This window comes from Phallusia mammillata, chromosome 7, assembly GCF_965637545.1.
Source record: "Phallusia mammillata chromosome 7, kaPhaMamm4.hap1.1, whole genome shotgun sequence".
NCBI classification, from domain to species: domain Eukaryota; kingdom Metazoa; phylum Chordata; class Ascidiacea; order Phlebobranchia; family Ascidiidae; genus Phallusia; species Phallusia mammillata.
In genome coordinates this window covers 24,505,765-24,518,602 of record NC_137258.1, presented here as the reverse complement: position 1 = coordinate 24,518,602, position 12,838 = coordinate 24,505,765, and the positions used below count along the sequence as shown (strand labels likewise).

The 12,838-nt window shown below is 38.6% G+C and overlaps 1 protein-coding gene across 4 annotated transcripts in view; it reads right to left on the bottom strand.

Moving 5' to 3' along the window:
• LOC145238145 (uncharacterized) overlaps nucleotides 1-12,838 on the bottom strand; it is a 45,677-nt gene that overhangs the window by 2,074 nt on the left and 30,765 nt on the right. For all 4 annotated transcript variants that reach the window (XM_080101220.1, XM_080101223.1, XM_080101221.1 and 1 more), the window contains exons 9-12: nucleotides 2,329-2,568; nucleotides 1,576-1,818; nucleotides 994-1,163; nucleotides 289-520 (exon numbers count right to left, since the gene is read on the bottom strand). In XM_080101220.1, coding sequence (XP_079957346.1) covers nucleotides 289-520; nucleotides 994-1,163; nucleotides 1,576-1,818; nucleotides 2,329-2,568 — 885 coding nt within the window. The remainder of the gene's footprint in view (nucleotides 1-288; nucleotides 521-993; nucleotides 1,164-1,575; nucleotides 1,819-2,328; nucleotides 2,569-12,838) is intronic.

The following is a 12,838-nucleotide window of genomic DNA, read 5'->3' as shown; positions in this document are numbered from 1 at the left end:
ATTAGTTCAAGTCTCGTCACATTTAATTGCCCGAATTAGGCGAAGATCCGAATTAACAGAATCCGGGGTTTATCGTAAATGAGGGTTTCATGTATTTGTGCGTGGAATGATGTTCACAGTAAAACAGAAATAGTGCACCAAATTGTAAATCAAAGCGGCCATAATTAATAACAAATCTGAATCTTAAACAACCAACTTAACAGCTTATCAAATCTCATGTCTCAGCATTTAGACTTTAGATGAATTAACAAAATTGAAGATGCGAAAAAATGAACATCAGTATCGAACCTGCTCTTGGAGGACTTCAATTTGTGTCCGGAGATCATCCATCGCTCCCGCATCAGCAGCCGTGTGAGGAGGAGGACTTCTTTCACCACCACTCGCATTCGGTGATCCTTCCTCCGGGGAAGAGCTCAACATGTTGTATCTAGCGCCATCTAGTAGCGCGTTGCGTCGGTTCGACTCACCGTTAGATAGCAGCACGGCGTCGGAGGGAAGTGATGAACGTTGGTGGTGGATGCTGCGAATGCGAAAATACAACTCCTTGTTTACATAACTTCAAAATACCGTTCTTAACGGCTAATGATGGGTGAATTCTGAGCAATTACAGACCGTTAGGGTTTTTAGGGTTGGAGGTTTCATAATAATAAAACTAACATTGAAACCAAGTTAAAAAGTTAGTTTTTAACCAAAATCTAGTTCCCTGTGCTACTGTTAATCTAAATAACTGTGCCCTTTGCGCCATCTATCGGTATTTAGCAAACTGTGAAGTTCTAATGTTAGTAGCTCAACCATTTAAAGTAATACAAATATCTTCCACATTTCTTAGGTTACTTTGTCAAATCGATCAACTTTCAGTATCTCTAACCGACATCGCCCTTCCCAGTGACGTCACACCTCATGACGTACCACCTCGCGATGACGTCACCAAACGTGTGTGTGACGTACTTGAGGGTTCGAAAGCGGCGCGGGAGTGTGAAGAGCATTGCTCACCTGTACGCAGCTTCCAGGGCCAGGTTAAGTCTCTGGTTTTCAGCTTCCATGCAACTTTTATCCGTTTCCAACTTCCGATTGACTTCCTTAAGTTGCGACAATTCCCGTTTCAAAGTCTGACTCTGGGAATGGGCGTTCGCGAAGTTTCGTGCGATGGCGGCTTTCTCTTGCTGAAGGGGAAAAAAGATAAAATTGTAAAAACAAGCCACGAAAAAGTGCTTGATAAATTTATCATCAGAAATGTTGTTTCGAAAGTGTAAATATATGAAGAAAATGCAAGTTTAACAACTTGTTAAAGGGCAGTGGATGTTAAGCTACAAATTGATTACACTGCCGAAAATGATAAATGAACTGGATTCGATACTCTTAGTTCAAAATATTTATTCTAGAATACCCAGTTGTTTTACTTTAAACATCCCTACTACACACATCAAAACAGCAGGCTTGATCGGGACAACATTTTCGATTTTTAAATCCGATTTAAACCGGTTTGAAACTGGACTATTCTGGCGAAAACCCACGGAATTAAGCCTGCTTCAACAAACCAAAATTACGGCATTAGCAAAACAACTACTTTCTCACCATTAGATTTCGAATTTCTTTCTTAGCGCTCATCAGCATAACGTCGATATCCCGTTTTCGTTTTTCCTCGTATCTTTGCTTGGTCGCACCGGCAGATGCAGAAGCAGAAGTAGATGGGGTTTCTGCCTGGAACTTAACTTGCGTTCTAGAAGTTTCGTCGTGTTCGTGTTGAGCTGAACGGGTGTCGAACTCCTGCTTCAAGCGGCGGTACTGAGCATCCCACTGACGATTTACACGGAGAATCTGAAATCAAAGTTTAGAGGTTGTTGGTTTAAATCCTGTGTAGGGCGGATACAGCTTAAGTAAAAAGTCTGCCAGGGTGGATAGAGCTAAAAGGCTTTCCGTGTCAAAAAAACAGAGTCTATGTTTAAATCAGCAGTAACATTATAATGTTTGCAGCACAAGTATTCCGTCCTCGGAATTAAAAAGCGTAAACCATTTAGGACGGTAAAAAGGTAACGTCCAGTCTAATAGGTTTTAAACAGCTTTCGTAAACTCATGTGTTGACACAGATGGTAAGTGGAAATGTCGTAACAGACTATAGAAATCATCCTATGCAAGTTTGACCGACGATAGTTTTGATTCTATTTGAATAAGACGATGTCATTTAAATAAGCCAAATTAATATTTCTGTTTCAAATACGAAATATTACACTGACGCTGATCGTCTTCGTTTCTGTTTAAGTGTTTTAGATGGGCACAAATAGTTAAGGATTTAGAACCATTATTCTGCAAACAAACATAAAAACTCACCTCTGTTCGTTGTCCTTCCAATTTCTTCACTCTGGCTTGCAACCTCGAAATAACATCTGAGCTTCCAGAGGGAGGACTCGAGGACGACCCCGTGCGGGCGTTTGTCTGCATCTGTGTCTGACACTGGGTGTCGCGCTTGAGCTCCTCGTTCTCTCGTTTCAAGGCTTCGTTTTGTTCTCTCATCTCGTTAAGATGCGTATTTGTTTTTTCGTTCTCTTTCATCAGAGCATCACAAAAAGCCTGCGAAGAAAAAACAAGGAAACATAAGTTTGTGGAATCAGACACGTAGGCAACAATTACGTGTCGTCATAAACATGTAATTGTTACGCAATCGATGGCGCAACAACAAACAACTACATTTTTCAAAATACAGGATGAATTTTAGAACGATACCATTCAACGACTTTACAGACGCTTCTGATGCTTGTTAAAGTTCTATTGGTTTTTTTTTTTCAGTTCCTAGGCTTCCCACAAAAACCTGACTGAGTCATACTATTTGAAATAAGCAGATTTTTCTAAACTTGATTTATTGAAAAACTTACACAAGTCCACCTGATATAACCCAACTTGCTAATGATTCTCTGCGCAGCGTATTTGGCAAAATCTTAAGACATCTGACCACAAGTAAGTGATGCCAACGACCAAAATTGGTTGGGCCAGTTCACCAACACTAAACCTCACAATTAATCGAAAAACTTCCAATGTTTAAGCTGACTTCTATAAGACCTAGTTTTGTCTTTAGCACCGTTCTTGATATATGCACCACATCTCATGCAGGTGTCCTAACACGTTTCATGCACTTAACCATATTACTTGTTACAAAACAAGGTTTTGCGTTGACTATAAACTGGTATAATGAAGTGCTTCCAAAATTAATATCTACAGGCTATTCTAAAAGAAACGTTGAAATTGACTCCTGAAATTGCGGCCGGGAAATGTCAGGATATTGGAATATATTGGACTTTGACTACTTGATTCACAAAAAACACCTTGCCAACAGATTATGTCGTAACAGTCAGTCCCTCCCACGCATTGCTGTAATGTGACGTTCTCACGTCAAGTCCTGGTTGATCACACAGGTCGTTATGCGTCACATATGTACCGGGAAATAACAATAGACCAGGGATATTTCCCCGGCAAGCTTATAGCCTTTGAACTTTAAATTTGGAGTGGGCGAAAGACAAAGACGCCCCAAAGAATTCTGCCAAATATGTAAAGTATTTAAAACGATGTTCGAAGTCATTTAACTGGAATGTGGGTTTGAACAAAAATAAATTTACTAAACAATTTACAAACAGTTACTTATGTATGTAACCGATAAGAATTAAAGAGTAAGTAACAAATATAGGCATTATTAACCGTTAGCAATTCAGTTTTTTCAACTTTCTAGCCCTTCTAATATGTAACCAATCCGAATAGTTGCTAACATTCATATTATCCCAAAGGGATATATTTCACAGGTCTGATGGTTTTATACCATTTGACTTAAAACTTTTAACTTAAGGATTTCCCACACCAGACTACAATGGTAGCAAATATGCAACCAAAACTAAAGAAACTGATACAAAGTCAACATGTTGCTACCAACGCTATAAGGTTCCTGAAGAAAGAAATATTCAAACCACACATAACACAGATAACAAAACGCAGATCTACAGGAACAAAATCAAACTATTCTAAGCCAACCCAACATTAACCCCACAAAACCCCCATGTTAACCCACCGCGCTGTGCAGAAGTAGGGGTACGGCCATTCCTGACCCCTTCACTTGCCCCAAGTAATGGGGGTAAAGCCCCTTTAGCTTCTCGGCGAATTCCTCGCAAACCCGGGCCGCGTCCGAACCCTCAACTACGTCACGCACACGTTCAGTGACGTCATCACGTGGTGTGACGTCACGAGGTGTTACGTCATTGTGTGTGGAGGTGCTTGGACGGGCGATGTCGGTCAGTGATTGGCTGGTTGAGACCCCCGGGTCTTCAAGGTCAGGATTGAAAGGATTGTGGTTGCCTAAAGTTTCGAGTTCGTCCAAAGAGTCGGAACTTTGACTTGCTGATGAAACGTGGATCGGCTGGTTTTCGTCGCTAGTGGGCTCCATTGCTAACAAGGTTTGTGATTATTATGATTTCTACCCTAGACCAAGCCTAAACCGATGTCTGTGAAAGATTAAATGAAAGGTTGTAAGAAATATCCCTTGCATAAATTTGGCAGAAACATCTTTTGATATACTGGTAGACAAACGTTGTTACTGCACACTACAGTTCTTAACCAACTTCTACATCGACACAATTGCAGCATAAATACAAAATGTTAAACAACATTGCAGAACGCAAGTTTTTACTTGAATGCGCCCTGAAGCGTTCTTCATATCAACACACTCATGTATAAATCATAGCACAATGCAAAGGGTTTAGCAATCCTCAATCAAGCCCAATCTAAACATTTCAAATTAATGTTGTTTTCATCGTGAAAAGCATTGAATAGTCCCTGTCTTACATTACTGAAGATTTAGTGATTCAGAAAGTCCTTAGCAGTTGCAAGTGTTCCAAACTTTGTCAGTTAGCTGTTTCTAAACTTCCAACATTAACAATAAACAGCACACATAATCTACCCGAGACGGGTGACTGACTAAGCTGGTTCAAAAACCCGCTTCAAGACACACTACCTGCGACAAAATCCTGTTCGTACCCGAACTACGGAGTCTCCCGTTGGATATATATATGCTCAGATATGCCCTGCTGCTCAAACACGACCTTTAAAGCTTCGACGGTTTTCAACAAGCGCTATAACAACAGCTGAACCTTATCGCGTCGAGAAAAAGGTTTCGAGCGGTTTGTACCTGGGGAAATCCCACTGGCAAGCACCGTAGAACTCCGAGGGAATTGTTTGCGTGGTATTTGAGCTGAATACCACCTTGCCCAGTTTAAATGATGCGAAAAGGTTTGATTCGCTAACGCATGGCGCAACACTTAATTTTGCAGCACTAGCTTCGTGCAAAAGAGGATTATTGCACATATAACTACACGGTTGTTAGGAAATTGCAATTAAACCACTATACTGCATTTATTGTCATTCACTGCTTCATAACAATCGGGTGTTTCAGCTAAACAATAGGCATTATGACGCCACAACCAAGACACATTTGAATGCAAACAAAGGAGATGTAAATTAGGTTAATTTTAAAAGATTTGAAAAGCGCAATCGGCCTGCATGATAATAGTGTAAAAACTTAATGCTAAAAACTATGCTCAAAAGTTTCCTTTCATGCCAAATTTGCCACATAAGATATACTTTGTGCATTATCTTTCTTACATCTGCCTAAAGATGGATCACATAACATTACAATGCAACTTTTACAACATAGTCATTAAGCGTCGCCACAGAAAATAAGTAAAAACGTGAAAACTGTCATTTTCAAAGCTGTTTTATAAGCTCAAATGTAAGTAACCTGTACAAACTGTAACGCTGCTGCACTGATCTGCTACTGAACCGACGTTTCCTCTCCACATAGAGCAGTGTACAGATAAGACGACATATGCTTGACAAACGCAACTGCAACACATCCACCCGAAACTGATTTAACCAGCAGTAACCGCATTCAGCCTTGCAACAGACGCTTACATTGCAACGCCAACACGCCACCCGAGCAGTTTGTAAACACGCTTCATGCATAGAGGAAGTAATTAGCGTTTTGTAGATTGATTGGTTTGTTGTGATGACCTGAAGTCAACCAGAGTTGAAGTTGAACAATCTTAACCCCTTGTTGTGCATTGAAATGTTGTCAGTTTTGAGGCCCAGCTGTCGCACAGATTTTATTTCAGAAGTAACATCAAGTCTAAGTTCTTGAGATATATATTTTTACACAACAGCATTACAACTGCGGCATTTTAGCGGCTACTTTGAACGCCTATGACTGGGTGATTCTACTTTTACGGATTTTAATCACTGAAATTCCCAATAAAGACCCAATAAAAACGCACAATGCAGTACAATGATCAGGTTGTACTTAAACGTATCAGGTCGTGTTGTACTACTGAACCGGTGAATTGTGCAGTTAGTAAGATTGACACAATCACTTCCCGTTGCTTTTCCGTTTGCACACACAGCACTTAGAGTCACGCATGAGACCATTCAGTTTCCGCTTGCTACAAAACCTCCACCTGCACAAAACCTGCGGTGGTGGAAAAGAGGGGAAATTCCCCGAGTGGTGGAACAAACGCGATTGCGCAAATCACGTGACAAATATAGATCCGAAAGGCTTCGCGCGTCGCCATGGCAAGTCTCCTGATGCAATAAAAAACATAATTGACATGCTTTCATGGTGGTTTATACACGTCACGCGGTTGCACGGCTATTTGTTTCCAGTTAAAACTCAACGATACGCATCGGCAGTACAAAGTGGCATCGATACAAACAAAAGAAGCGGAAAGGTTGCATAGCACGATAACTTTTGAATTCTAAGCTTAAGCTTGTTTAATGGATGACAAATCTATTGTCGTAACTTCTAAATAATACCTTTTCTTACTCCAAAGGCAACTTCGTGTTTGGCAAAAAACGATATCATTGTGTTACCGCTATACTGTTATTATTTAAGCTTAACTTTTTTATTATTCTCTAATTGATAACTTTATCCGTCTTTGAATTGCCAAAACCAAATTCTCAAACAAACGAATGTAACTGCCCGAGGCTTGTAGCAATATACTTCAGTATCAGTTACAACGAGAAACCAGCGGTTTTCAACTCCTGTAAGTTTCGGTGTACATTAAACTGACGCGGTGCATAAAATAGGAGCTGAAATTACAATGCGCAAAATATAATTTTAACCCTAAGATATTTCCAGTTACTGTATGTAGTCTGGTTGTATGAAGGCGACTTGTAGAGCTCTATAAATTTGATGCAACAGTATTTGTAGTCTGGTTAATAATCACAAGAACCACGATCCACTTTGGAACTTTAATTAATAACCACAGACATGACATCATTAAGAATGAGGTCATAGCTCAAATGGAGAGGAAAGTTTGCTTTAGGAGCTGTCCAACTCAAATATAGCTTTATTGCTGAATCACTATCTTATATGGGTTTGTCTGATACGAAAAAGGGAATTTACGCAAATGGCCGGTTTCCTTGAACAACTTAAAAAAAATCCCCTGAAACCCCCGACAATGATTCACCGCCAATATTCGAACATTTTTACACAAACGTCTATTGTTGCGAAATAAAACAAAACGCGATTGTTATGGCAACAGTCGTCACAGCAACGCAGTTTGGTTAAATTGAGTAGCTGGGTATTTTTACACCGGTATCAGCTGTGAGTGTCAAAGCACTTTATGACGAAACAAGAGTAGTTGTCAAGTAGCCATGGTGAAAACAATTTAAAAGCGTCTGAAAGCTTCTGTCTCTCTCTCTATGGTATTGTAAGTTACGCGACACTTACAAGTTAGTATTTTGCCAAAACATTTGGTTTAAAAGTGGTTTTATTGATGAAAAATACATATTGGTTTCCAAACGAGCTTCGCGCAGTCAACCCGGACGGTTTACGTTAATAAAAAACGTTTCAGTCAAAACTAAAACAAAAAAACTCTTTTAACCAGGTAATATGAAAATTTTAATTATCCACAAGTTTTTTTACCCATGTCGTTCGCAACAACATAAGGTATGAGTCAAATTAAACAACGAAGTAACAAACAACGGCCAAAACCACCTTTGGCAAATGAGATTTGCTCGTAAATTTATTTGTAACATTTTCCCGCCCACATAGCCGCGTTGCGCAAAGCTAAGTATTTCACCACAACCGACGCTTTGCTTGGTTTCTTTGTTTAAATAATTCAAAAGTGAAAGTACCTTAATTTGACCGCGAGTAACCTTTGCGAGTGGCCCGATGCGACCGGTTACTTTAGTGCACCTGTGCTGTGTCTGGTGAGGCGTAACGACGATGCGCATTTAACCGTGCAAAGGCGATTGGCTTAGAAAATCGGGAGTTTTCCACAAAACTTTGGTTTTGCAACAACTTGACCGATATTAAATATGTGCCCAATAATAAAGCAAACCTTATTGCAGAGAAAATGAAAACATTGTAAACGTATAATTTATGTCATTTTCAAGCTGTATATAGGAGGGCTTTTAAGCTATAAAGAACATGGTTAACTCGTTCCAAAATGCATTTACAACTATTGGCAGGTTGCATGTCTCAGTGTTACACAAGCTCTCGTATTTTGCTTTTAGATTTTGCATGCGGCAAATTTGCGTGGTTAAACTGACTATATTTATCTTCACCACACAATAGAACAGTGTTTGGTATGTTTGGTTTCGTTTGAATGCAAATATATGGAACCTTATTCGAATTAACCCGATCGAAAACGTATGTTAATTTACATAAGGTTCGAAAATGCCCGGTTTGTATGCAAATCAGCAACCCACGTGATTAACGATACGCATCGCTGCACTTATCGTTACGGGTCATTGCACATCATCTAATTAAGAAAACCAATACCTAAAAACCTGAGTACTAGAGGATTTCACGATATATGCATTAAAAGTATGTCACTAATTTCGGTGATAACAACATCACATACGATGCAAAATATTGCAAATTGCGGCGTTATTAAAGTAACTGGAGTCAAATTACAATTACTTGTAACACAATATTCCCAAAACGGCGGTTTTCAACGTAAAAAGAATTTGAAGCAAGTAAAAATTTGTAGCTAAGGGTAAAAAAATCCATATTTTTCCATGTTTTTTTTTCATGTCAAATTGTTAAGTGAACATTTTCAAAACATATTTAAAACCACTAAACTTAGTATGTACATCAAACAAAAAGTCAAAATGCACAGTTTTGCAACAACAGTTGTATAATACCGGTTGATTGTTTGCATTCTGCTTTACACAATCCCCTTGTTTCAACAACTTCCGATTTCAAGACAATAGCAATTGTGTCATTACACAAGACCTTGCTACAACCTACTTGTTTCGTCATATAGTATCGCGAAATGTAGAATTGCTGCAAAGTATTGCTATACCAGACTAGGTTTTCAGTAAGTGAAACGTAAGGCAGGTAAAGGAATACAACCGTCCTAACTTCACTGCGAACCTGTTTTTAAGCCGCAACTTTCATCTGACTATACAACATGGTTACGCTGTAGGTTTCACAGCAAGATTTCTCACAATTTTAGGGCTCTGTGATTCCAAACCTGAATACTTTAAGCGATTTCTGACTTAAATATTTATAAATGCAAATTTTATAAATCTAATGACTCATAGAATGCTAGAACTAAAATCAGTTTTTTTTTCAAAAGTTACGTTGGAAAACGCTGGTTTAGTTTACACACCACTGTGACAAAGTGTGTAGGTCTGGTTAAACTCCTACATACCGTCTGCATTCAGCACATCTCAAGCTTTTAGCTCGGCTCGCTTTAAGCGCTGAAATCCGCTGAACAAACACAACTGAGATTTATATGCCCAGAATAAGGGAAAACCCCGGTCGACAATAGAGCGCAGCGCGTCGACAAACAAAACCGTTCGAAAAAAATCTTGCCGCCTGGACAGGTTTCGGACAGAAAGCAGATCTTGTTGCCGACTCCGGCTGATGTTAGCCGGATGAGCTTGTTACTAAATCCACGGAAACTGCAAAAATATCCGACTACCAAGGAGTACAATGACTCAACGTAGAAAAACAGGCCAAAAGCGGTTTTGAGGTTTGCACGAAGTTTAAAAGTTTCCATTGATCGTCCGCTTTGCATTACAATCAGATGACTCAACGTAATAAAATCGAGTAGACCTTTAAGGGTTAAAAATTCTTTATTGTATTCTGTGGACCGTGGATATGTTCTATCACAAAATTTTCTATCTACATACTATGTCTCGGGTAGGTAGGTTTGGGATCAAGTTAACTCATGTTTGTTGTTTTAAGACTTTATTTTATTCGATTAAAAAGCTTGTTGTAATACGCCATGTAGTGACGGGTTGGTCAAACGAAACTGATTTTTACTGAATCAATTTTATGACACAACATTATAAATAAAATATTCTAAATTACTCGACTGGCGATTCTGAATGCGCTATGCAAACTAACTTATCCGTATATATGACGAAAGCAAAATCAAAATGAAGGGTTTAACAATTAGACAAAAACGTAAATAGCAAACGTTTTTACACTTTCGGTTTTATTTAGCAAGAAATCCTAAATAAGTTGAGGAATGTTCCTGGAAATTTGAAGGAAAACCAATTTTAGAAAATCGTGTTCGGAAAATCCGGAAATTCCGCTTTCGATTTTTAGTTCTTGAAATCGTACGAAATAACTCCGCATTTCAAGAAAATTAGATGATTTTGGATTTTTAATCAAAATTCTGCCACGAATTCACATTCAGAAAAGATGGAAAAACCGAAAACTAAAATTAGGCAGAAACCTATTTTTAAGCCAGGAGAAATTAAAATTGCGACACAGGTTTGGGAAACAAATTCGCGAGTTTAATTACAAAGAGAAGCGGTTTCAAACTTTTTCTGATCCAAAAATATCTTTGACACCAAATTGACGAAATTTTGTTACACTTTCCTGTTTATAGATAGGCAGAATGTAAGTTTAGAGATTTGCAAAGCCTGTTTTCGACGTGAAATTAGAAATAGGTGAAACACAAATATCCTTGAATTTACATATTGACTTATCAATCTAAATTCTGCACAAAAACCTGATTAACACAAACTAACTGTAAACAAACAGTTCGGGGATAAAGTAAAAACAAAATGTGATTGATGTTGTGTCTGTTTTGAACTGTCTAACAACAAAATAACTTTAATGGTCAAATTAAAAATCCAGATCACATGAGTTCAACATTACTGAAACATAATCCGTCCTCTTTACCAAGGGGTTGCTTGCAACAAGTAACACAGTTTCATGTGACTTTTAACATGACTTCGAAAAAATAAACCTGCTACCTTAAACAATGTAGCATTGCCTTCAACTTGACATTGGCGCCTTTCAACCTCATATTACTGGCAAACTAGCAAACCTTTATATAGTTGTCGACCGAAATTACAAAGCGCATGTTGTCAACCGTGATAAAATCTCTAAAATAAATCCATGGTCGTGCCTGTGTTTTATGATGGTTTAGAATAAAGCGCTGCCATTAACCTTACGACGGTCGTCATGACAACACACGACAATCGAACGCCGTTGTTATGGTGACAGAGCACAATACACACAGCACGAAACCGGACAAGGCAAGAAAACCGCATGTAACCATGGCAACCGAATTAGTCTACCAGTTAACAAAAAAACGTAAAGCGCCGATTGGCGTTACCGTGGCAACCCAGTGAAACGCAACGCCACGAAACCGACCCGAACTATGGTTGGCATTTCACGGGTGACTGAAGCGGGAGACGAAACCTTTTTGCACAAACTTGGAGAAGTTTTTTTGTTGCAAAAAAGGTTATAATTACAAAACACTTTTCCTGTCAATATACACTGTTGGATTTCACCTTTCATTTGGGTGATACAAAATGCTTTTACAAAGCCCCTCTAAACCAATGAGGAAGTTTATTTTACAACTTCACATGCCAACTACGCAAAAATAAAAATGTTAAATGACGATATTTTGCATGACTCGGCACTTTCAAAATAAATACAGCGCAACCAACCGAATATGTGTTGGGATTTGTTGATGTAACAACCACCCGAATTACTGCGTGTTGGAAATCCGTTAAACCGTCGGATAATTCCCTTTCACATGAATAGACATGTATGTACGTTCGTGGTTTTGGCTTTGAGTGCGTAGAAAAACACTGATGTAATTTATGTAGTATTTGAAAAACACAATTCTGGTCAAGATGACAAAAAATGCAACTCCTTTATTTTGGGGTTACAACTTAAATGTGTGAGACTGATTTCGGTGACAAATAAGTTTAAAATAGAAAACTATGAGATCACAGTTGCACTTTGCAGAACGAGTATTTACGGAACACAGTTTGAGGAAAAAAAACAGTAGATGATGGATAAAATGATTGCATATCCAGAAGAAATACGTTTTACCGCATAAGCAAAATGTTTGGATCACTCAATTCACAAAATAAACCACACTTTAAGATTGTCTTCAATATATGAAAAAGTTCTTCACGTTTAAGGTTGACTTTAAAATCTCACTAGTAATTGTGTGGTACAGAATCGGTTTTTTTACAATCTAATTCATGATTTAAGCATACAGTACAAGGCTTCGTCGTGAGTTTTTCACCACATTGTCACGTCATAAAACCGTTTGTAAGGCGACCAGATGATCGAATACACGTTAAACGAGGAACGGCTGATCGTGGAATTTCGTAACATGAACCACCACTTGCGCCATCTATGTCGTTTTAACATAGCTATTTCAGGCTGGGTGATTGTTCCGCGTTTAAACTCAAAAATATCAACATTAACATAGTTGTGACTAAAAACCCGAACAGTTCACCGAACTAAAATTCACAAACTAGTTTCGTTTTACGAACTTTCCTTATTTCTACAAATACCTTTGCACAGCCGTAACAC